Consider the following 24613-nt stretch of genomic DNA (forward strand, 5'->3'; position numbering starts at 1 on the left):
AAACAGATCCCCAGTGAATAATGACTTGCCTCTTATGTGAGAGGAATGGAGTCATAACTCAGAGCTGACCATGGTGTGTTTATGCAGAGCCATGCTGAGGTCAGGATTTATTTCAGATCATGGCAGAAGCAGTCTATTAGTCACCAGCACTTCATTCTTCGACAGCACGAAGTGATAATTCCCATAATTTACCAGCTTTGTTTTTCAATATCATTAATTAAACCCTGAAATTCCCCAGTATAAATGACAGCAGAGATTCCTTGATGAACATGGAAGAAGACAAATTGACTTTGTTGTTTATTACGGAGAGAAAACTCCCCAATATGTTGCAATATCCCATACCTGGGTCAACGCTGAATCTCTCCAGAAGCCTGAAGACCAGCTTGCTGAGCACTCTGCGGTTAAATTTTTCGGGTTTGTACCTGGACAGGCCTTGATATGGTCTGTAACAACACCAGAAAGAAACATCTGTGGCATCACCGAAAGGATGCTTCCCAAATAGCAAACATTTAACAGCAGAGGGATTGGGGTTTGCAGGATGTTGATAAAGACAGACCCCTGCCTTTCCCAAGGTACAGTGAAAAGCCAACAGTGTAACCACGCAAATTTCAGTCAACCACTTGAAGCAAGTCCAGAGGCTCATTATAAGAAACAGAAAGTGAGCAACTCCTTTTCATCTCTTTTTCAGAGATTACAGCAACTGTTGCAGCTACTCTGTGACTCTGACTGTGCTGCTGGCTCTGAATGACAGGAGTTATTCGAGTGAGAGGTAATTCAGACATGAATGAGTTGATGAGCACAGGAAGGTTAACCACTTGTATCTCTTGTTTTTCTGCCACTTCATCACAGTGTTATCTTCCTGCCAAACCTGTACAACCGATACTGAAATTCACCCTTGTCTGCAGCAAAGCATGAAAGGCTGATTGCTCCAACCTCTGTGGGAAGCTTTGATACTTCTCCACTGCTGGGGTGTCCTGCACAAGTTTCATCCTGGCAGGACTACAGCATCTGTCAATAGCAAGGATTCCTCTGTCCTACAGGCTGGGCTATTGGAGAAGGCTCTGGCACAGCCACCAGAATTTTCCCTTTTTCAGCTGAAAAATCAGTATAGGGCACTCCCTTGTGCTGGGACATGATCACAGCCAGCCAGCCAGGGGACAGCCACACAGTGCTCTGGCAGCACCTTGGCTCCAGCTGTTCAGAAAGACAAGTGTTTCTACCTTGTGATGTCTCTGATATTGAAGCTAGGCTCACACCACGTGTCCAGGGTCTGCAAGAGCTTCCTCTGGAGCTCAGGATGTTCTGCCACATAATCTTCCACCAAGTTAGCTTTATCCTGGAGCAGGAGTGGGATACACATCTAGGAGAAGGAATTACATTAAAGCCCTGCCTTTGATCCCCATGGAACAGGAGAGCGAGTCCCAACCCTGTCCAAGCCAGCAGCGCTGCCTACAAGAGTGCTGTGACATTTGTAACACAAATGTGAGCAAAGCTTCAGCAAACTACTGATCTCTGCCTCAGTGATGAGCACAGGATTTGTTACAGCACTGACTGCAGCCAGAAAAACCAGACAAGAGGTGTAATGGGGGCTAACAAAACACTCTGTGCCTAAGCATGATGTGAAGGTACATCATCAACACAACAGGGACTTCTTGGAAATGGAGTAAAGCCTCCAGAAAGCCTCAGGTGAAAAGCAGCAGGACTTGGAGGGCCCTGATGGATCTTCTGCTAACAAAAGGTGGATCTGATGACAGAGGAGCCTGCAGAGGAAATGACTCACCTTCTCTACATCTTGATCTGGCTGTAACTTCAGCTTAATACTCAGTACGGCTGCCTAGAAAACATGGAAAAAAGTTGTGCATTTAGAAAAACCCTACAGTGGATAAATGAGCATTTTCCAAAGTGAAATAAAAATGCTGTTATACACATTTTTAATGTGTTATTATTTCTGTTATGTTGTCAAATATAAATCCTGCAAGCATTTGGCCACATTCATTCCACAAATGTACAAGAAGACGCTTGCCAGAGCTGCATATCTTGGGTAAAACAGCCCCTGGAGCAAAAATTAAAGATCAAGTTGTTGGGCAGAAAGCAAGTGAAGCGCTTGGACAAAACCAGCTGGGATGGGTATTTCCTATCAGTGTCATGGTAAAAACACCTGACTCATCATACATTTCTCATCGAACTTTATCAGTCTCACTCTGCCTTTGAAGTTTTGTAAAACAGTTGCATTTTGTGAAAGCAACTCAAGATTTTAAACACCCTGAAATAAAAAGGTTACAGTTTCTCTAACTGGTGAGTCACTCCACACTCCTGAAAGCACCAGGGTCACCACAGGCAGCGAGATGGGAAGAACTGTATTCTTCCCTTTCATGGGATCTCCAAATCTTTGATAACCCAAGACCTGCCATGTTCACAAACTGCCTCCAAATCAGGATCTTCTGGAACCTGCTGGGATGAACTGCAGGAATTCAAGCTCAGAAGAGCTGGTTCAGCCACTGCCTGTCCCATCCCAGCTGGAGACCACAGGAATGGATGAAGCTCTAACTGTGCCCTGCTTGGGAGGCACAGATTAGGATTTACAGGAGGTAGGAGTGTCTCATTTCTCCAGTGTGTGAGAACACTCGGATCCCAAATACAGAATAAGCACTTAATGGGTGGCTTTAATATAGTGCCTTGTGCCAGTAACTGGGGCAATCAGGGCAAGGAGCCTTGGAGCACCTCTTTGCATTAGTGCTGAACTGGGAACCAGGAATGAGGAGGTTGGACATGGAGCATCCTTCCAACACCTCTGCCAAGTCAGGCTGCGTTTTCCCAAAGGGCTGTAAGCAGTGCTGAAAAGACAATTGTGACCCCGCCTGAGCATGTGTGCAGCACTGACCAACAATGGGATGGAATCCACTGAGCTCTCAAATGCCTGTTTATTCAGATGAGGATAAAACCAGTGTGGTAGGGCTTGGACGAAAAGCTCTTCTCTTCCATAGGTTTCCTTACTCTTGGTGATTGATTTTTGATTTGAGAGAAACACCAAAAAAATTATGCATTTATCAAAACAGATGCATGTTAGACCTCTGCTATTTGTTGGAATATAGAATCATAAAATGGTTTGGGTTGGAAGAGGCCTCTAAAGCCCACTTAGTTGCAACCACCAAGCAGTGAGCAGGGATATCTTCAGCTGGATCACGTTGCTCAGAGCTGCTGCCCAGCCTGACATGGAATGTTTCCAGGGATGGGGCAGCCACAGCTTCTCTAGGCAACCTGTGCCAGGGCCTCACCACTCTCTCTGTAAAAAAATCTCTTATATTTAATCTAAATCTCCCCTCTATTAGTTTAAAACCATTACTTCTTTTGCTACCACTCCAGGCCCTGCTAAAATGTTTGTCCCCATCTTCCTTATAGACCCCTTAACACATAAACAAAATGCAGTACCAAATGTGCATTTCTCCAGGGAAAGAGAACCCCCACCATTACATGTCACCAACATGAAGTTTTTCTGGAAAAAAACCAGAAGAATAACCCAAGCAGAGGCAGGCACATGCCTTGAAATCCATTTCCTGTGACCACTTGAGTGCCATTTGAGCTCAGCCCATCACTAGCAGCAAATCCTGCAGAGCCACACAGGCACCACAGATACCCTGCAGCTCATCCCTGCTCACAGCAGCAGCAGTGGACTATGTTCCTTTCTGGGGAATTCATGCCTGTATTTCACCCACTGCATCACAGACTGAGCATGCAAAAGCAGAGAACCAACACACGCCATGGAAGTTCAGCTGCTTAATCCTACTGCCCCACTTAGAAGTGGGAAAACATCAGTTTTTTCTGTTTGATTTGGTTTATTTGGGGGAAGTTTGGGTGGTTTATGTTTTTTTTCAACACTGCTTCATTGGAAGCCCAGGCTTCATCTTCAAAAGAGAAATCAAGAGAAGAACTAAGTGACAAAAAGAGGAATCATCATTAACGCAGAGACTGAACAGAGAGACACAGGAGCATTGCTCAGCCCAGCCAAACCTCAGCCAAACCTCTCCCTTACTTCAGACTTTAAAACGATTCCACAAGTCAGAGGCAAGAGCTGCTTCTTTCCTCTCACATTATCAGCTTAACAACAGAATGTTCAAGCTGAGTGATTATTCTTGAGTTGAAGGTTGCTATTTCTGGTGTGGACCTGAAAAAGGTTTGGGTTTCCAAAGCTTTGGCAGCTGGTTTTGCTTTCCTCCCAGCTCCTGAAGTTTGCTGAATTAAAAGAAATCATTTAAAAAATAGAAGAAAGTATTTGCAACTCTCAAGGCCTTGTTTCACCATTTGATCTCATTAGTAGCTCCTATTGTAGCCTTAGTTTTAACTGCAACATCCAACAGCTCCCTAATGGCTTTTTAATGTTCAGATTAACCTAATTGCAGCACTGTTATCTACATGGCAGAGGTTTATCACCAGCCCTGCTAACTGTACAGGTGACTTAATCAGATGAACATGTGTGGTGTCAGGTTGGGCTTTCCTCTTTCCCTGGGTGGATATTCCACCCTGTCCCAAAGGGTGTAGAACAACAGATGTTCATTTGTCCAGAGTGTGGGGAGCCCTCCCTTCCCTGCCCAGAGCTGGCAGACTCAGCTCCCCCCAGCAGGCCTGGAGGACAGAGGAGCTCCAATCACACAGAGATTCAGGAATCATCATGGTTGGAGAAGACCTCTCAGATCAGCAAATCCAAGCATCAACTCAACACCACCACAGCGTTCACTGCCAAACCATATCCCCAGGTGCCACATCCACATGTTTTTTGAACATCTCCAGGGAAGGTGACTCCATTGCTCTGGGCAGCCTTGCCCAGTGCTTTACATAAGCTGGTTTTTAACAGCAATTTAACACCCTCCAGCTCAAGCAGGTTAAGGAGCAGGCAGAGCGATGGGTGCTGCTGGCAGAGGCTCCCTGCTGCAGGGAACACTCCTGGAGCAGGGCAGCTGCCTTGTCTGTGCCTGAAGCTACACATGGGAGGAGAAGCATGAGCTGGGCCCCAAAACAGGCACCAGGCTGGATCAGGGTGCAGCTCCACGGGCTGGGCTGAGCGGGAGGCCAGCAGAGATAACATCAGCCTATTTACAATGGGAATAGTAAGAGAAGAGATATGAGTAACTGTAATAAAGATGAAAGTGCTTGGCAGCTGTGTCTGTGGTCTCAACTTTGAGCTATTTTAAGATTTTTGTTTTGTTATTACCTTGTTTTGAATTGCTTCGCTCCACAAACAAGTTTTGTGTAAAACGACCCTATTTTTAACTGTCTGTTTACAGCCGATAAGATCTCCAGAAAAGCAACACCTCATTCGTAGGCTTGATTTTACTCAGAAAACAAACATTTTAATGAGGTCGAGCAGGCTGTAACTGAACGGATGAGAAACCCCCTCCCCACCCAAAGCCAGCATTCCCCATCTGCAGTGCTGGGCTGGAAGGCGAGCCAGGGAAGCTGGGATCTGGAAATCCTGTTCATCCAGCTGAAGATCCTCGGCCAGGATCAGCAGGGCTGCCAAAATCCTGAACAGCAGGTACCCCCCGACTTCACCAACTGATCAGTAAGAGCCAAAACCCGAGGCAGGATGCAGGAACATGGGCAAGCTCTGGGGAATGCTGAGATACTGACACCTATCAGGGTCTACTCACCCCTCAAACCCCAAAGAGAACATTATTGTCACGGCTAGTGGTACAAGGAGCCTTTGCACAAAAATGTTTTATCCACAGAGAGTTTCTAGCATACTCTAATAACAGCAATAATTATCATTATAGCAGCACATAACAGTGTTCAACCTGTACTGAACTCCCACAGATGACAGCAAACCTGGGGGAGGCTGGTCCCTCTCTTGCCTTGAACCCCCAAGTGTACACGGGAGAGGGATGTGATGAATGCACTGCTTAGTGCAGAAGGAAAGCTGATGGCCATTGCCTGATCCAACTCCTGTCAGGGCTCCTGAGTTTCCTCATCCTTGGGGGGATTTGGGCCATTCTTTGACTTAATGATGGTGAATGCAAAAATCCCATCTGGATATTTTTTAATAGTTTTGTCTCCCAAGGGTAAATCCCTAAAGTACAGCAGAAGGCTGGTTGAGTCTGGGTCAGAATTCAAAGGTGGGCAACACTACACTGAATTCCACCTAACCCACCAGTAGGTGCACTGACCAAAGCATGGGGGAGGTTTCCCACAGCTGACATGTTCAGGCCCAGCCGTGAGCACCAGAACACTCCCACAGTCACACGAACGCAGTCCACGAGTATGGGAACGTGGGGAGTGCTCTGGAGCCAGCAGAGCCCAGACACCCTGCACCAGTACCTGCTCCTCTCAGCTTGTTTTGAACGCAGTTGGCTCTGTCTCATCGAAAAATGACTATTCTTTCCACATACAGTACAAGGTGCAGGAAGCCACACAAGATCTTATCTGCAAGGGCATGTGCACTTGGGTGGTGTCTGCACTGACAGTTTCTGCAATTTTCCCACGGTGGGGTTTGCAGCAGAGGAATTACCTTGTGCAGGAGAACTGCTTGGAGTGCTAAGGCAGGACAGGCACCGGTGGTTGCTGATGACTCCTGCTCTTGGCTCTGCTGCAAGCAAGCTGAGACAGCACAAACGCAGATATGTCTGTGCCTGACTGAGTGCACTATTTCTGAACACATGGTGAGGGAACTTCTGAAAATCCAAATAAACTAAACAACAAATAAACGAAGGAGACTTTGTAGAGGAGGAACCAACGTCAAGTCCAAGAAAATCACAGTGATCAAAGCCTGGATAATGGCAGAAATAATGGAGAAAAAGACATACCAGGTATTAATCATTGAGCACATCTGTTTTGTGTTTTGGAATCACTCATTTCAAACTTGAGGCTAATCAGCTTTGCTGAGTTCTCAGAGTGCATCACTGCACAGTGGATGACATCAGGTTCAATGGTTGATTGCTTCCTGCTCAAAGGGCACTTCATACACAGCTGGCTGTGGGAAGGTCTGCAGAAACCAGGGAAACACAACATTCCTCAGGTCCACACTCAAGAGACCAGGAAAGACTGAAACCATCAACATGGAGCAGTGACAGGCTATTCCCTGCCAAAGATTCTGAGGTACAGGGAGACAAGTACAAGTCCAGGTTGGAATATGCACAGGTGAGGGGAAGAGGGAACTGTAGCCAACCCTCTCTGATTTGTGTCCCTCCAGTCAGTTAGCAGTTTTAGATGGGGTTTAACTACTCAGCTCATTCTCTGAGCATTGCCCATCTCAACCAGACCCAGACTGCACAGCTGGATCTGCTGCACATCCCCAGGGCTGTCCCAGAGCCCAGAAATTCTGGCAGTAGGAACAGAACTCTACCATCTCATTTATGACTCCCAGCAATGCTGAAGCTCCTTCCCCAGCATTCCCAGGCACAGCCCAGGGCAGAGGTGGCTCTGGAGGCCAGGAAGGGCAGCAGTGGCCCATGGCCCATGGGCTGGCTCCCTCTGCTCCAGAGGTGCATCACCAGGCAGGCAATATGCCCCTACAGCTGTCCTTTAGCAGCAGGGTATGTTCAGAGGAAGAAGAGGTGGATACTAAAATATCATCATCTTTATGGGAGAAACAACTGCTGTAACATTTTCCTTGGGCTTCTTAGCCAATATGATTCTTAATTTAAAAGAAAAAAGGAAATACAAATGTACACACTTTAAAATATAGTAAGAGCTGAACAAGCCTTTGTATAATTAAGGTGATGAATGGAGATAAGAAGCAATATCAGAGACATTTTTTCTGGCCTGAGAACAGTTCAGAAAAAGCCAGAGTGAACAAATCCAAAATCTGATTATCCATTAATGTGCTCAATCAATGCTAACACTGATGTCTACTGACAGATCTGCAAAGATACACTGTGTGTAGTCCAGCACCATGGATGAAGTAGGGCTACAAAAACCAACACCCCTGACTCTGTTCAGAACATCCCTGCACTGAAACTGAAGGTTATGATGGGGATTGAACTGTCCATTTTTACACTGCTGAGTATTTGTGCTCCTTTACGTTTAACTCTGGTCAATCACTCTTTCTATTATGTCTGTAGCAGTAATGGTGACAAAAACTTGCAGTTCTGTGTCTACACAGGCTTTTCTCTGGGTACTCCAACGTATTTTATGACAAATTTTAACTGAACTCTACCAGATAATCCACATTATCTTAATTGAAAGAGCAAACATTAACCAAATTTAATATATGAGCCTTCATTATTTCTAAAAATTGATGGATAAAACAGTAGAAGAAAAAATATACTCTGCCTTTGAAGACAGAGAAATCTGAATGGACAGCAACTGAAAATCTGGTTAAAAAATAAAATACTACTGCCTATATCCAATATTCTTGTTTAGGAAGCAAAGTGATGAAGGGGAGAGAACCTCTGTGAATCACTGACACAGAGGCTGGAGTGGGAGGTCTCTCAGGCCCAGGAATATTTCTGGTTGTCAGAGGCTAAAAAGATTATTTATTGTTTCCTTCCTAAACCCAGCTCCACTGCCACCTGTTCAGAATTTACTTTAAAGCTGTTAAACAAGATGAGAACTTTGATGCTGACTGTGAAAACAAGTTTCACTGTATCTGACCCGAGCAGCACTCACTGCTGCTCCAGAAGCAAAGGAATTTGATTTTTTTCTTTAAGCACAGCTATCTTTTTACCTTTATAAGCTGTTTAAAAAATGTAAATAAAATAACTTAGTGGACAATAGAGGGCATTCATCCCCCAGAAAGACAGCCGCCAGCCTTAGACATGAAATATCGCAGCACATTAAGTCATGAGACCCCGCTAATCAAAGCTGACAGGGCCCTGAATGTGATTTCTGCTGAGACTTAGCGATATCATGGGGTACTGAAGCATGCACAGCCTGCCAGACTGCCCCTGTTCATGTGACAATGGCTTTTATTCCCCAAAGGGGCCTGCGAGTGACAAGAGTCCCCTTTGTCTCCGGGCTCCCGCATTCGCAGTGCAAGAGAGGTTCATTCAAGCAGCCCCAGACACTCTTTGAAAGGCTGAAGTGTAACATAAGATGACCATGAAACACTAGCTTGCCTTCTGCCTACCCCTCATTCTTCTCCAGCACAGCCTGGCCTATTCAGGGCCTCTCGCAGCTCCGCTCGCGCTGCGTTACCCCCGGTCTGCTGAATCCTGGCATTGTCCTGCCAGCACCCAGCGCCCTTCCCACACCAAACAGGGTGTCCTTCCCACACCAAACAGGGTGTCCTTCCCACACCAAAACAGGGTGCCCTTCCCACACCAAACAGGGTGTCCTTTCCACACCAGAGTGTCCTTCCCATACCAAACAGTGTCCTTCCCATACCAAAACACCCAGGGCCCTTCCCACACCAAAAACACTCAGCAACCTCCCCACACACACCAAATCCACCAGCACCCAGCACCCTCCCCACATCAAATCCACCCAGTGCTCTTCTCACACCAAACCCACTGGTACTCATTGCCCTCTCCATACTGCATCCACGCAGAGACCTCCCCACAGAGCATTCATCCAGGGCCCTTCCCATAGAACATCCTCTGGCACCCAGCACCCTTCCCTACACCACAACCCCTGGCTCCCACTGCCCTTCCCACACTGCATCCGCCCGGCAGCACAGCTGGGCTCTGGCACCTCTGGCACAGCCCAGGCTGGGGGTGGCATGGAGCCATGGCTGGCATCAGAGGGGTTCTGGGAAGGGGACGAGGCTGCTGTGCTTCACTGGGACTCCCTGAGTGGAAATGCTGAATCCCAGGCCATGGGGGCCACGATGAGCAGAGCTGAGAGCCCCTTGCCCTGCTCAGAGCTGTCACTGCTCCTCCAACAGATAACAAAGATAAAACACCCTCAGCCCAGACACCTCAAACCCCAGCTCCACATCCCTGCTTCTCCCCAGCTTCCAGTATCTGCCTGTTTCCCTGCATCCCAGGAGCACAGTGCCATCCGCTGGCACTGCTCCCCTGAAGGTGCCTCCTCAGCACATTCCATGCTGCTAAACCAGAACCGTCACCTCCCCCTGTCCCCAGTGTCCTCTCCTGTGCCAGCACTGCCCAGAGCCCTGGGCCCAGCCTCTGAGCAGCTCCCCCAAATCCAGGTCTAAGGGAGGGCCAAAAGTGTTTTAGCAACAAACAACTGCCATGGCCATCCCCAGGGAGCTCTGGGATCTCATTTTCCAAAGGGACCATTCTCCAAAACCTGCATGAGGGAAAGGAGCCTTAACTCTCAGGGCAGAGGACATTCACGGTTTGCACACAACAGACAAAGATAATAACCTGCTATAGAACAAACCACAGAATCCCAGACCCTATGCCAGGCTGCTCCCAGCCCCAGTGTCCAGCCTGGCCTTGGGCACTCCCAGGGATCCAGGGGCAGCCACAGCTGCTCTGGGCACCCTGTGCCAGCACCTCACCACCCCCACAGGGAGGGATTTCTTCCTGATATCTCATCTAAAGTTCTCCTCTTTTAGCTTAAAATACTTGTGCTTGTCCTTTCAATATCTGCTCATGAAAAATGTCATCTCCCTTTTTTTAATAAGCCCTTTTAAATACTGAACTGTAAATGCTTGGTGTTTTATTGCAAATACAGCAAGAAAATAAATGATGACAGTCAGGGTTTGTATGGATTTCTGTCCTTTCAGGTGAGTGACTAAAGAGCCAACAATCCTACATGTGAGTATGCTTCACTGCCCCAGCTGAGAGGTAGGGAAGAGCAGGACAGACGGACACCCAGAGCCACTGCAATGCTCAGAGCCCCACCTCTAGGTTGTTTAGGGTTAGTCTGGCTTAGGTATGTTCAGTCCCCAAGGGCAGTAAAAGACTTCCTATTATTTTTGAAGAGAAATCTATTCATCCTTCTGGTAACAAAAGAAAGCTAGAAGAAAGCTATGACTGAGAGTGAGAAGCTGTTGAGGTTTCCTGTTCTTCACACTGGGAAATGAGCAGTAAATGAACTCTGCTGTGAAAGAAAAAACAGAACAACAATTCCACCAAAAAAATCTAGGGCTTTCCAAAGCTAGATCTAGAAAAAACTGTATTTCTAATGAAAACAACAAATATCTTTGGAGCCATGAACATAAAAATCCCACTTGGATATCATCAAATATAACATTTCTGTTGCAGTTATCAAATATTCACATTCAAAAACTTTTTGAGCACAAGACTAAGTCTCAACCTGGGAACTTCAAACCAGATACAAATACATCTTTGTTTCAGTATTGAAGAAATAAATAAGAATGGGATTCCAGGATGTCACCTGGGAATTCAGCTTTATTGAAGAACAGAATTTTAAGAATACTATTTGAGTTTTACTTTTGCTAAACAAGGTCAAGTTGTTATATACTATCCAAATGAATGATGCTTCTGGAAGAAAAACAAATGCTTTTGTCTTTAAAAAAGAAAGATAATAGAATGTTGGGAGGGACCTTCAAGCCCATTCAGTTCCACTCCCTGCCATGGGCAGGGACACCTTCCACTACCCCAGGTTGTGCCAAGCCCCGTCCAACCATGCTGGAGATGCTGCAGTGCTGCAGAACAGGGTAAAGCACACCAGATCCTGGGTCTGGTGAACTCTGCCTGTGTCAACCCCCCAGACACAGATATAGGAGGTGTTACACATTTGGAATGTGAGCCTCAGTGGTAAAGAGGCTTCAAAACTCCTCCAACTGAGACCTGAGGCTGGGGCAATCACATGGGACCAGTGAGGTTTTCCAAATTCTCTGGCTGCAGGTGGGCTAGAGATAGCACAGCATGTCTATGACCAAGCACCAAAATCCCTTCTTTTCTTGCTAAGGACAAGGAAAAAAAAAAAGAACACAACCATCCCCTTAAATTCTCCAAATTAAAGCCTATTAACCTATTATTTCAAAGGTCAGCAAATGAGTGGAGGGAGAATTCCCTGGCATTCTGTCCTCAGTCGGCAGCAAAGCTGAAGTTTAGCCCAGTACATGCTCCTGTACATGGGAAGAGCACGTTGAGCTGCAGCATTCACAGCGTGCAGCTGCTAGGATGAAATAGAATTCACACTGAAATGCATCCAAAAAAAAGAACACAGACATTCACAGAGAGCTGGCAAGGTAAATTTATTTGAAAGACATGACCCACCTCTTTGTAATGGCCCTGGAGATAAAGATGACTGACATGTTCAAGCAAATAGTTCCGGTCTGCTGTGTGGAGCTGGTAAATGCTAATCAGGGGGTCAAGTAGATTAGCTGGGCACTGGGAGAGCATTCCAAGCACACGGGCCTGAAGCTTCTTCAGCTTGGTGCCAGACTTCAAAAAACAACCAAAAAACAATCAAACAAGGTAAAGATGGCTGCGATTCAAGGGCGCTTGAAAACGCAGCTTGTTTAAACAGAATAAGCAAATTCCTCTGGAAGGGATTCTCCTATTTCCCCACGGAGTCTGCAGGCAGAATCAGAACAATATGATACACATTTTTTTTCACAGCACCCACTTTATGAACATGAAACGTTTGTCGGGTAATTCTGGAGAAGGGATACGGCCTTGTGCAAAAGTGAAATATGAAACTGGAAAAATGCCCTCTGTGCTAACAGAGCTCTTCAGAAATCCTCCCCTCTAGTTCCCAGCAGAAAATCTTTGAATCCAGCGCCTCCCCTCCAGGGAGATCTCACCTATCAGGCATAAGAATTCAAATTTCATTCCCAGGCTTGCTGCTGGGTGCATGAAGGGTAGGGAAAGCAAAAGCACTATCAAAAGATGCACAGACACAGGTATTAATCCTTGTGTTCCCATGTGACAATTCACTCATGACACAAAAATTTCAGTGCCAGTAGCACTTCACTGTACTTTGTCGACCCTGTAATGGCAGAGCTCAACATCTAACCAGAGCCATTTGGAAAAATGGAAAGAAAGCAACACAAATGTAAAAGTATCCTGCAGTTCAGAGCCAAAAGCTTACAGGAAAGAGAAAATCTCAGTAGATCAGAATATCTGAAGGCAGAAGGAATGGTAAACATTAGGACATATAATCTAATGACCCAGCTTTACAGAACTAATCATTCAGCTGCTGAAAAGGCAGGCTGTTCCCATTTTTTGCATTCCCACCATATGGCAGGAATTAAGCAATCCTGCAGTAACTGGCTTCTATTTGCAGAGCTGGAAGAACACACAGAGCAGATTTCTGCAGTTGGGTTTCTCCTGACAGCAGGGATGTGGGTTCCAGTGGGAGAACCTCTAGCCTGGAAAGGCTGCAAGAGCAAAGCTTGATCAAAGGGGTTTGATCTGGAGAGATGGAAATCACAGCTTTGGAGGGAAACAGCTCTGGCAGCACAGCTCCCAGAATGATTTCATTTTCAGGTCAGCATGCCATGGATTCATTGTGAGTTTCTCACCTTGTTGCACTCTGTAAGGCTACAGAGAAGATACTGGATTTTGGAATAAAGTGAAACTAGAGATACTTGAGGAACATTAAAATCAATTGCTCTCTCCTCTCTCCCAGCTCTGTTACTTTCACTTTTTCTAACCTGTGGGACAGCAGGATGTGCCTTTATCCAAAGCTGCAGCTCCGTGATGATGCAATACCCCAGGGAATGCCCTTTCCTCTCCCAATCATTGCTGCTCTCCAGCATGGCCAGGAGTCCTGCCAAAGGGTCCTCCAGTCTGGCAAAGCCCCGCCTGATTTCTTCCTTGAGCTGCCGAGATACAAAACCACATTGTCATGTACAAAAAGATTAGTGAATCCTCCCTTCCCCCAGCTGAACACAAAGCTTTATTTTTTTTTTAATTTAATCTATTCAGAGAGGTAACTGTTGCTATTCAGCCACCATCCGCGCCTCCAGTGACTTTTCATGTCATTACAGATTCCTTCATGGCTCACTGCACCTCCAACCCAATGGGAAAAGCAGCAATTGTCCACACTAATTATCCCATAAAGACAGAGAAGTTGTTCTGTGGGGCAGACAAAGGGGCTTGGGATTTGGGGGAGGGGGAGAAAAGAAATGAGCTGGAGGGAGGGGTGTTATTGGGAAAATGGCAATACTGAAGGTAGAGAAGTGGGCTCAAAAACCTCCTGATCTTCTAAGACACCTACAAGGAGTAGTACAAGAAGTCATGGCTGCACCACAAACCTGCTTATTCGACCTTATGCCTACTTCAGCCACAATAGTGCCCATAATTGGAATATTTGGGAGTCTCAAAATAGTTTGGATTTTACACTCAGATCAAAGTGAATGAAATATCTGAGTTCAAATTCTGTCAGATTGTCATCCTCCAAATCTGAGCTCCTTCACCCAAAGCTCCCTGAGCACTTCCTGCCCCTGCACACCTCCATGGGCCTAAAGCCCCACAAAGGGGCTCAGAACATGGGAAAACTCCATGCCATAAATCTTAGAAATCCCAGCGTGATGTGTTTAGAAATGTGAAGGAATTGGACCCTGACTTTGTGAATATTAATAGGCTACTTACTCCCCATCTGGTAGAAGTGATAAATTAGCAGTACTGAGCAATATCTCTATAATGTTTACATTAGAAGTAGTTTCCAGGGAGCTGGGAAGGTTGGCAGGGTGAGGAAGTGGCATCCTCAGTACCCACACAGTTCCTCTCACTGCATGGTACATCACCAGCATGGAGCAGGGCGAGAGCAGAGACCGAAAACAAATCACCTAGAGCAGCTGCTCTCTTTTTCTTCCGGCTAAAAAGCCAAATCCAAAAGATACTTATTCCTGCTGCAGCCTGAACTTGTAATTTACTGGATTTCATGGCCCCATTCGGAGCTTCCAGTGGAAACAATATAAAGTCTGAAGAACGACATGGAAAACAAAATAAAATCTACAGAAAATTTGCCAATGAATATTTTCTTTTTTTATTCATCGACAATTTTTACTGGAAGACAGTTGTTTCCCAGAGTGTCTTTCATGTCTGGAAAACCCACAGAACCTATGGCTTATGACAGAAACTGTTCCTTTCTCACTAGGCTATCAAAGGCAGTATGAAAAAGCTGATGACTAACGGAGATGGGACTTTAGATAAGAGATTTCTCCCTGTAAGTAATTTTCCCTGTGGCAAGAGTTTGCAATGTTAAACACAGGGCTTCAACTTTGCTGGGAGATGCAGCAGAAGGCAAAGACAAGCTCTGATCCAACCACAAACATCCAATACAACAGCCAAAGGAAAACAAAGCAACTCGCCAGCTCCACTGCACTGTTTGGAAATGGCTTTTTTCCCCCCAGAGCCCCACTTCAACACATTTGGAGCTTCCACCACCCCACTCAGCTTCTCTTGGGCTGGAATCTGCGCCTGGACTCTGGCAGGATGGGCTCCAGCAGACACCAGGTCCTGCTGGCACAGGCTGAGCAGCTCCCATCACTGACACCATTGCCAGCAGCACAAACTGTGTTCATCTGCACTGAGACTGGCCTTCGTACCAGTGAGACTGTGATGAACTGGGAAAAAGCTTCCTTCTAAACCTCCCAGCAAGCCTTCAGCTATGGCATCTATAGTCTGAGGGGGAAGAGAATAAAAAAGGCACCACGAGACACCTAAACCAGTGAGGAAAGAGTGCTGTGCTGCCTGGCTCTCCAGAGAGGGATTCCTCTCAAACTTTGTTGTAATTGCCATTTCCATTTCAGTTGACTCCCATGGCAGGGAATGCTCCTCAGGGGATTTCTACAGCCTGACAGATCATGGGAATAGGAAAATGTTGCTGATGCTCAAACTACACACTCCTCTATTCAGCTTTGGTTGCCCATTTCTAGTCCTGCTGCTCCAGGCAGTCTGCTGATGCTTCCTGGTTATTCCCAAACTGTCATTCATACGTCAAAAAAGACCATTTCTTATACACATGTTCCATGCCCTGGCAGACACATTCCTGCCTATGGTCAGTGATTTGGGATCAAGAGGCTGATTTACTCCAGCTCATGGACAATACTGACCTACAGGCACACACAGCAAGAGGAAGAGATGGCATTGAGGCCAGCCGAGCTGGATTTAAGTTAACTTACCTCAGTTATTTGGGCTGGACATTTGGGTGGCAGTGGCAGCACAACCCACCTAAGCTGCACACAGGGGGCAGAGCAGCCCAGCCCTTCAAAACAGAGTGCACACTTTCTGTGGGTGCACAGCCCTGGGCATGGATCAGCCCATCCTGGGGACAGTGTGATGAGCATGAGTCAGAACTCACTGGGACATTCCAGCTGTGTCCGCCCAGAGCAGCTGAGCCCACCACTGCCCTCCCCATTGCTCCAGAAAGGCCTGCCTTGGGCACCTTCCAGGCTGACAAAAATCCTCCTGCCCAGCACACAGCCTGGAGGGGGGACTGCAAACCCACTGGGGACCTGCAAACCCCAGGTGCCACTGGAATGACCAACAGAAGAAAGACTATAGGGAGCTGTAGGAATGAATTTAAAGGCGGCCATTAAGCTGGTCTGAGGACTGGAACCCCTCTGCTCTGGAGCCAGGCTGGGAGAGCTGGGGCTGTTCATCTGGATAGGAAAAGACTTCAGGGAGAGCTCAGAGCCACTCCCAGGGCCTTAAGGGGCTCCAGGAGAGCTGGAGAAGGACTTTTGATAAGGACATGGAAGGATACGACAAGAGGTAGTGGCTTCCCACTGCCAGAGGGCAGGGAGAGATGGGATATTGGGAAGGAATTGTTCCCTGGGAGGGTGGGGAGGCCCTGGCACAGGGTGCCCAGAGAAGCTGTGGCTGTCCCTGGATCCCTGGAAGTGTCCCAGACCAGACTGGATGGAGCTTGGAGTGACCTGGGACAGTGGGAGGTGTCCCTGCCCATGGCAATGGGGGTGGAACTAGATGAGCTTTAAATTCCTTCCCAACCTAAACCAGTCTGTGATTCCATGGCTTCTGGGGATCCTCCAGATTTTCCAACCCCAGCAGAATCACTGCAGTGCTCTCTGCCAAAGGACATGTCCATGGAAGGCTTTGTTTTTTCCAGAGTATTTTTCTTCCCAATCCACATACACATCCCAGGGTACCCAGAGCAGAGATTTTGATGATTTCTCTTTCCTGCTGTCATTTTGTGGGATTAACTGCCCTCCAGACCTAAAGGATAATATCTTTTTCCTCCAAATCTAACAAAACTTGATGGAAAGCTCAAGGCTTCAGAGTTGCTGAGCTCAAGTATCTGCCAGTGAGGGACCATTTGGAAAAGCACCTCTCACACTGTTGTTTATTCCAGCTGTTTATTCCAGCTGGCAACCACAGACTACCAGTAATGGAAAGTCTAAGAGAAGCAGCCCTGGACAGTGACTAAGCACTGCAGACACCCAGGATGGAGCACATCCCCCAGGTCCTCAGCCACGCTGGCCACTCCACACAGGACATGCTCCATGCGGTTCTGTGGGAGCTGCAGGGCCCTGGGCCTCCTAGAAGAGGAACCATCTCACTTCTGAACCTGCCTGAGCACCACAGAGTTAAACATGGAAAACTCACCCCTCAGCTGATGCATTTGCTGGTTTTGTTAGATTTTAAGCTTCCAAACTTAGATGAAATATATTTTACTGCCTATGAAAAATTTCCATGTAGAGCCCATAGATTGTTGTAGAAAAATACAGCACTAATTTTAGACAGTAGTGTAAATTGCATTCACCACTGTAAAAGGCAAAACCAAATCAGAAAAAAATAAGAATATTTCAAATATGAAAACTTTGATATATCCACTTGGCAAAAAGCACTTCTCTACCAAGTTCAACTCTCATTTTTTTCAGCTACTTGCAATATTCTTCCCCTTCCCCTCAAAATTCTCCATTTACTGAACGGAAAAAGTGTTTAAAACAAAACAGAAGCAACTTTGATTTTCTTTCCTTCTGTAACTCAGCCCTGGAAACTCCAGCTCTTTTCTAGGAGCCCCTGAGCTGCTCCCCATCACGCAAAGCTACCTTTTCTTTTCACTCGTAGCTGCAAACGCAGAGGATCTTCCCTGAGTGCTGGAATGAAAGCAGCAGTGAAGGATGGCGCGTCTGACCTGAGTGTCCTGTGCCTGGACATGCTCTGCATCCAGAGGAACTGCTGTGTGCAGGGCCCAGCCTTACCTTCCCCAGCTCATGCTTTGTCCAGAGAAGATGAAGGGTTTTCAGCAGTAGGAGTGGGTCCTGGCCTGGAGGGGGGGGAAGAGAGAGAGAAAAGGAGGGAGAAAAACAAAACAAAACAAAACAAAACAGATTTATTGGCTCTGTAGAGGCAGTCCAGACACACTGGGGCATTGTTTCACCCCAGAGAAATCAGCTACTCCATGCTGTAAACCACCAAGCTCCAACTGCCAGTCAGGATTAGTGTGTAAAACCCCGTACTCTGAAATCCTAACAAAATCACAGCCAGCAGCCAGGCACGGCTTTAACTCAGCACCCTGTGGGCTCCTGCACTCCAAAGCTGTGCTGCTGCAGCTCCAGCCCAATCCTGCTGCTGCCCCATTCCCTGCCCAACCCTTCCCACAGGAAACCCAAGGGTCCTGGAAGAGAAGCACTTTGCACAGGTCAGGAGGGATGATCAGCACAGCAGTTTTCAGTGCTTGGCTCTGCAGTGGGAGCTCTTGGCATGCTGGGCAGGAGGAGGGACGGGTGACACTGGGCCAGAATATGGACCTGGGTGTGCTCAGGGGTGCTGCCCTGCCAGGCTGGACAACAACGGGACTGCAGTGGGATTGAGGCAAGAGCGTGCCTGAGGAAGAGGGAAGATGAAAGGCTGCTGTGATGAGTGGGAAGGCTAAACAAAGAGGGATCCAATATTTCAAAAGAAGGTTATTTGGAATTCTCCTCTTACTTTTCACCTGGTTATTGCAGAACTTGCATTCAGTTGTTCTTTTGTGTGTTATCATTCCTCATACAGTCATTCATCATACCATTATTCATCATACCAATATTCATCACACCAGTACTTCTAAAGAAATTGTTTAGGAATATTTCATTTTAAAAGCACTAACATGTTTGATATCTGATTCTACTTAATTCACAATCATTTACTTACAAAACCATGATACAAATATTCGGAGTGAAAATCATCTGCAGCATCAATATTTTAAATATGAAGAATGGATTTAAAAATATGAATGAACTCTCCAAAACCACTCCTTCTAATGCACCTTTTCTTATGTTTTCATACACCCAAAAGAAAAATGTTAAACTGAAAAGGAAACTTCCTTTCAATCACCTTCTGTGTTTTACAATTCCTAAAGAGCTCATTTCCAAATGCTAGATTTCATGCTTAGTATCCCATCGCACTTCATATTTCAGGTCCCAAAAAACTCCCTCAGCTGTGAAAGGCTCTACCTCATCCAGCTGAACTCTGAGGCACTGCATTTATAAAATATTTGAAGTAGCAAGCTGATTACTGGTTGGGCCAAGAGCATGATAATATTCCCATTATCCACTAACCTCTGGGAAACACCAGCCAAATTTAAAATGCCACATTTACAATTCACAAGATAATATTTTCTCTCATCTCTGGTTGTTCTGAAATGTTGAACTTTCCAAACACTGGCTGTTCTTAGCTACTGCTCCTCCTTTGGAAAAAGAAAAGGCTTCTTTTACACCAAAACAGAAGAAAAGCCAGATCTCCCCAGTAAATTAGCAAATTACAGTCAAATTCAGTCCATGTGTGTGTGCATATCTGCACACTCTCCTCTTGGCCTGACTCCCAAAGAAATTTATACACACACAGGAAAAAAAATTAGAATGCAACACAGTGTGTAACCAAATACACTGTAAATCTGAGCTGTAATTAATGCAGGGAACAGGCTGGAATGATACAGGAAATTAGAGCAGTTAGGAGAGCAGTGTTTCACTCCAGATACAACCAATAATTCAACTTGTTAAAAGCTTTCAAAACCTCAGTCAACAAACCCAGCCCTTGCTGACCATTTCCTACCTTACCTCCCTGCCACTGAAAGCCGAGCTGATACAGCTGCAGGAAAACCTCTCTGCAGTCAGTTTTACCCAGGTCAGTGGTGCCAGCATGGCACTGAGCAGCCACAGGTATACAGGGACCCCTTCCACGCCACAGAGGCAGGCTCTGAACACACCCAGAGGTGGGTTATCTCCACAGAGCACTCCTGGAGCACTGCATCTACTCCAGGCTCCTCAGCACAGGAGGGACACAGACCTGGGGGAGAAACTCCAGAGGAGAAGGCTCCAGGGAGACCTCAGAGCCCCTTCCAGTGCCGAAAGGGACTCCAGGAGAGCTGGAGAGAGACAGGACAAGGGGGAATGGCTTCACAATGACAGAGGGCAGGGACTGAACAAGGAGAGAAACTGAGAAATCTGCTGGTGTCTGCACAGGGCTGTTCCCTTCCTCACCTGGTGAGACTTCTGGGAATCTAAGGATAAGGCACAGTCAAGGGCTACACATAACAAAATAACCTACAAGCAGTTGCTCCCAAAGCCAGACATACAGAGGAGAGCAAAGCCACCTCGTGCCCTTGTCTCATCCCACCAGAGGGAGGACACCGCAGTTCACGCTGACCTGGAGCTACTGCATCCAGTTACTCTCCAGATGAGATGGAAGATGAAAATGTGAAGGTCCACATTGTTTGGTCTCCTGAAAGAAATGAACAATTCACCTGCTCTGTCTCCTGCAGGACTTCTTCGGAGGACTGTCCTCCTCACAGTTGTCCTGGCACCCATAAAGAGTGAAAAATGAGTGTCTTTGACATGGATAATCAATCAATAGCTACTGCTATACTCAGGCAGGATACCAGCCAGGTACCTGCCCATCCACATCCCAGAAGGAAGAAGAGAAGCAGCCATAAACTAATGCCAGGACATCCAAGGAGAAACAACAGGACCATACGGGGAGTTTCATAAGCCTTCCAGAAAAACCTGGAGAGTGGGAGGCTGCTCCACACAGCAGAGAGTGAGGGAGAAGTACAAGGGAAGGAGGGATTAAGTGAAGTGACTGAAAACCAAGTGGTCAGAACTGAAGCACAAGTGCATCTGGGCTCAGCTCTGGACAAGAACATAGCAAGGATGGGGCATGGTGGCCAGAAAAACCCCATCATCCCCACCAAGGACACCCAGATGCTCCACTGCTGAAGAGAAATTCAGTCCTGCAGAGAGTCCTACATCCTGAAGAGATATCCAGCTATTAGCAAGGGGCATTCAGTGAGCAAAATAAAAACAAGGGTGCAAAACAGCAAAAAACCCACAGTGTGGGAAATCAAAGAACACCAGGTCTCCCTCCTCCAGCTGTGAGCAGCTGAGGAGGGTCAGGAGACATGTCCCGGGCAGCTGAGCCCATCCAGCTCCTAGACTGAGCTCAAGAGAAAGTGCTCAGTCTGACACTGACCCTTCACAGCTACCGAAAAAGGGGGTTGCAGACCTTAAAACACCTGGAAAAGCCTCACCAAGGTTAGCGCACATTGGCAGAGATCTCAAAAAGACACATCTGCACCCACTCCAACAAGACACAAAAGACCTCAAGTTTTGGAGACAGTTTCTCCCCAATAGCATGTTCCTGTTGTAAACATTTTACATTAATATATTTCATTTGAATACTTTTCATTCTGAAAATTAATGAGTTCAGCCCTGAACTTGGTACCAAAACTGCAGGAGATGGTAAATCAAATGTCTTCCAGTTCTCAAGATCTGTGGTTACATTTCAAAACCATATAAACCACAAGGCTTGTATTTTTTAGCTAGAAAAGTGCCTTTGAGGAAAGCCGTAAACTACTTTCTGTTCATTCTCTCCATTTCCTTTGTGCATCCATCACTCAAACCCTGCTGTGATTACAACAAAAGCGGTGCCTGGGGGCTGGTGAGGTAAGCACTGGATTTGCTCGTGAGGTTTGCAGTGGTGTCCTTACTGGTGCATTATTCACCAGTGCAGCTGAAATGCCCTGGGAAGAGAACCCCACGTTCTGATTGAGCCTCCTTGTGTCTCTCACCTGGGGAAAGGGTAGCATCCAACCCCAGAGCAGGAATTTCCCAAGGAAAAAATCTCCTGACACTTCTTTCTGCCCAAAGTCATTAAATGCCAAAGCCACTGTGGCCCGAAACATGGAAGAATTACAGTCAGCAGAAGAAAAGATACTGAATGAAAAAAAAGCAACCCCAAAGAAGGTGGAAAAAGTGAGTGAAATGCAGGGTCACCAACCCCTAAACTGTCATAGCTGAATGTCATGGACAGGAAAAGTCAAGAACAAAATGTTTATGAATCACATATTTATGGAATCACAGAATCCCCTGAGCTGGAAGGGACTCACCAGGATCATCCAGCCCAGCCCCTGGCCCTGCACAGACCCCACCAACCCCACCCTGGGCATCCCTGGCAGCGCTGTCCAAAGGCTCCTGGAGCTGTGGCAGCCTCGGGGCCGTGCCCATTCCCTGGGGAGCCTGGGCAGTGCCAGCACCTCTGGGGGAAGAACCTTTCCCTGCTCTGCAGCCTGAGCCTGCCCTGGCCCAGCTCCAGTCATGCCCTGGCTCCTGTCCCTGTCACAGCCAGCAGAGATTGGAGCTGTCCCTCTGCTGCCCTGCAATGGTTATGTTTTCTTCAAGCAGTCAGCTTGTCCCTCTGCCCTGCAAGTTTTAACAGAATTTTAATAAATGTTTAATGGAATATCCAACAAATCCAACCCACCCAGTAAACAATCAATGAATTTTTACAATTACTTATTTTTTGTGTGTGCTTTTGCCCCAATAAATCCCTGGAATCTGTTCTCAGTGAAAACTCCTGCTTATCTCAACATGTCTTTGAGATGTGTTTCTGAAAGGAAGACTAAAATTCAAGGTATTTCCATGTCCCCCTTAGGGCAGGCAACCCATTTGGGCTTTAAAACTCCAACACCTCTATGAAGACAATGCACAAGCTGAGGGTTTGGGTGAGCAGAGCCGTTCACCCTGCTCCTGTTCCAGCAGCATGAGGGGCACATCCACTCTGGGTCTTTTAAATTGCAGGCGAGGACAAACAAGTTGTGTGTTATGTGTGAATTAATCAAAGTCTTTTATCCAAGCCTAGTTTGTCTCAATTTTGTTCAGAAGTGGCTGCAGCTCACACAAAGTTTGTGCTGGTTTTGCAGAAGAACAGACACAGTAAGAATATCACTTGGAGCAAAAATGAATGGATACATTTTCTAGTGCCCAAATTTGAGCTTCTGCAGACAAGCTGATCTAATTAAAAAGGTACAAAATTCCTCTGCAGAAACCCACAGATTGTGACACCTTCCAGGTGTTCGTGCTGTGCCTCCATTAACAAGCACATGTAACAAAAACAAACCTTTCAGTTTATTATTATGAGGAGTCAGCACTTGGTGAATGATCCCAATCTCCACCGACTGCAGTGATGAGTCCCCCACTAAAGGATGAAAGCAGCCAGAGGTGTTCCCTGCACTGCTCAGGTAGCAGTGCCTGCAGGGACAGGGAATGCTGCCAGGACAGGCTGCTCCATTTCCACCACTGAATCCAACAGAGCCCAATTTACAAGAGGATCAGATGTCACGAAACAATTTCATTTCAGAAACAATACATTGCTCTGCTTTAGCACCATTTCCAGAGCTCCAAGACTCTCTCCCCATCCCAGCAACCCATTCCTGCACTGCGCCTGCCACAAAAGGCAAATATGCTTGAGACTGTCTAACTGCATTTAGCTGAACTCACACAGCAAGGAAATGAAGCAAGAAGATGGAGAGAGTCCTTCTTTACTTGGCCTGTCTGGCTCACTCCAGCCTTGGCTCCGTGTCCAGTTTCAGCTGCTGTTTTGTGATCCACAGAGCTTTGAACTCAGCTGCACCGAGCCCTTCACGTCTCGGGAGGGAAGGACCGCACCAGCCACTACAGTCCTGAACTCCTCACACCACACACCTCCCCTGTCATTTTGACACTAAAGACATGGCCTTTGGGGAGGTCTAGGAGTCCAGGTTCACCAAGGGAAAGAAAGGAATTTCTTACTTGTTCCTCCAGCTCTTCATCCACACATTTGGATTCCTCCTCTGCACCAATGTAATCAGCAGGAGGATCTATACCAGACAGGAGGGGAAAATATCCCAAAACACTCTGAGTTCCTCACGAGTAATCACCTGACTGTGAACATCGGCTCATTCTCAGTTACCAGAAACCTCATGTAGGATGAATGGTTACACATTTCTTCATTCATCAGCCAGCTGTGACTGCTCTGTTTCTCCAGCCTTGTGATGACAGCCACCTCCTGCTTGCCAGGAGAGACATGAAGGCCCCTGTGGCCTCTCCACAGCAGATTAAGATTTCCACAGCTGGGATGGGTACTGAAATAAAGGGGTCACATCACCTAACACACTGCCACAAGCTGGCCCAGGCATCCCTGGGAACTGCAGAACCAGTTTATATTTTGTTCGTAGGCCAGATGGAAAAGTCACCCTGCAGTGATTACCCCAGCCTAGTTCTCTGCCTGTATAGCGAGCAGGGGCAAAGCTTTATTCCAATCCAGCTGAGATGGTTGTTTCACTCAGCACGAAATATTTTGCTTCACTTTAGGGAGGAGGTCAGTATCTAGAGGCTTATCTTTTTGTGGTTCTTTATCATCTTCCAGACAGACCTCATTTAACAGAAACTTCTAACTCAGTGATGCACCTTGCAAGGTACAGGCCAGCAATTCCTCCACAAGTCTCTGGTTTGGATCTACTCTGTTAATGTGCCAACATGCAATCATGTATCACAGAATTAGTCCTACTGAATGTGTGTTCTCTAATATCCTTG

General features: G+C 46.7%; 1 protein-coding gene across 16 annotated transcripts in view; it reads right to left on the bottom strand.

The window, feature by feature from the left end:
• The window catches only part of EXD3 (exonuclease 3'-5' domain containing 3), a 258853-nt gene that overhangs the window by 160353 nt on the left and 73887 nt on the right, over nt 1–24613 (bottom strand). For 14 of the 16 annotated variants that reach the window (XM_063409432.1, XM_063409431.1, XM_063409430.1 and 11 more), the window contains 6 exons: nt 17987–18051; nt 13469–13636; nt 12087–12254; nt 1781–1834; nt 1221–1360; nt 343–443 (listed from right to left, as the gene is read on the bottom strand). In XM_063409432.1, coding sequence (XP_063265502.1) covers nt 343–443; nt 1221–1360; nt 1781–1834; nt 12087–12254; nt 13469–13636; nt 17987–18051 — 696 coding nt within the window. The remainder of the gene's footprint in view (nt 1–342; nt 444–1220; nt 1361–1780; nt 1835–12086; nt 12255–13468; nt 13637–17986; nt 18052–24613) is intronic. The other 2 variants (XM_063409435.1, XM_063409439.1) reach the window with 2 other exon arrangements.

This window comes from Prinia subflava, chromosome 12, assembly GCF_021018805.1.
Source record: "Prinia subflava isolate CZ2003 ecotype Zambia chromosome 12, Cam_Psub_1.2, whole genome shotgun sequence".
Classification (NCBI taxonomy): domain Eukaryota; kingdom Metazoa; phylum Chordata; class Aves; order Passeriformes; family Cisticolidae; genus Prinia; species Prinia subflava.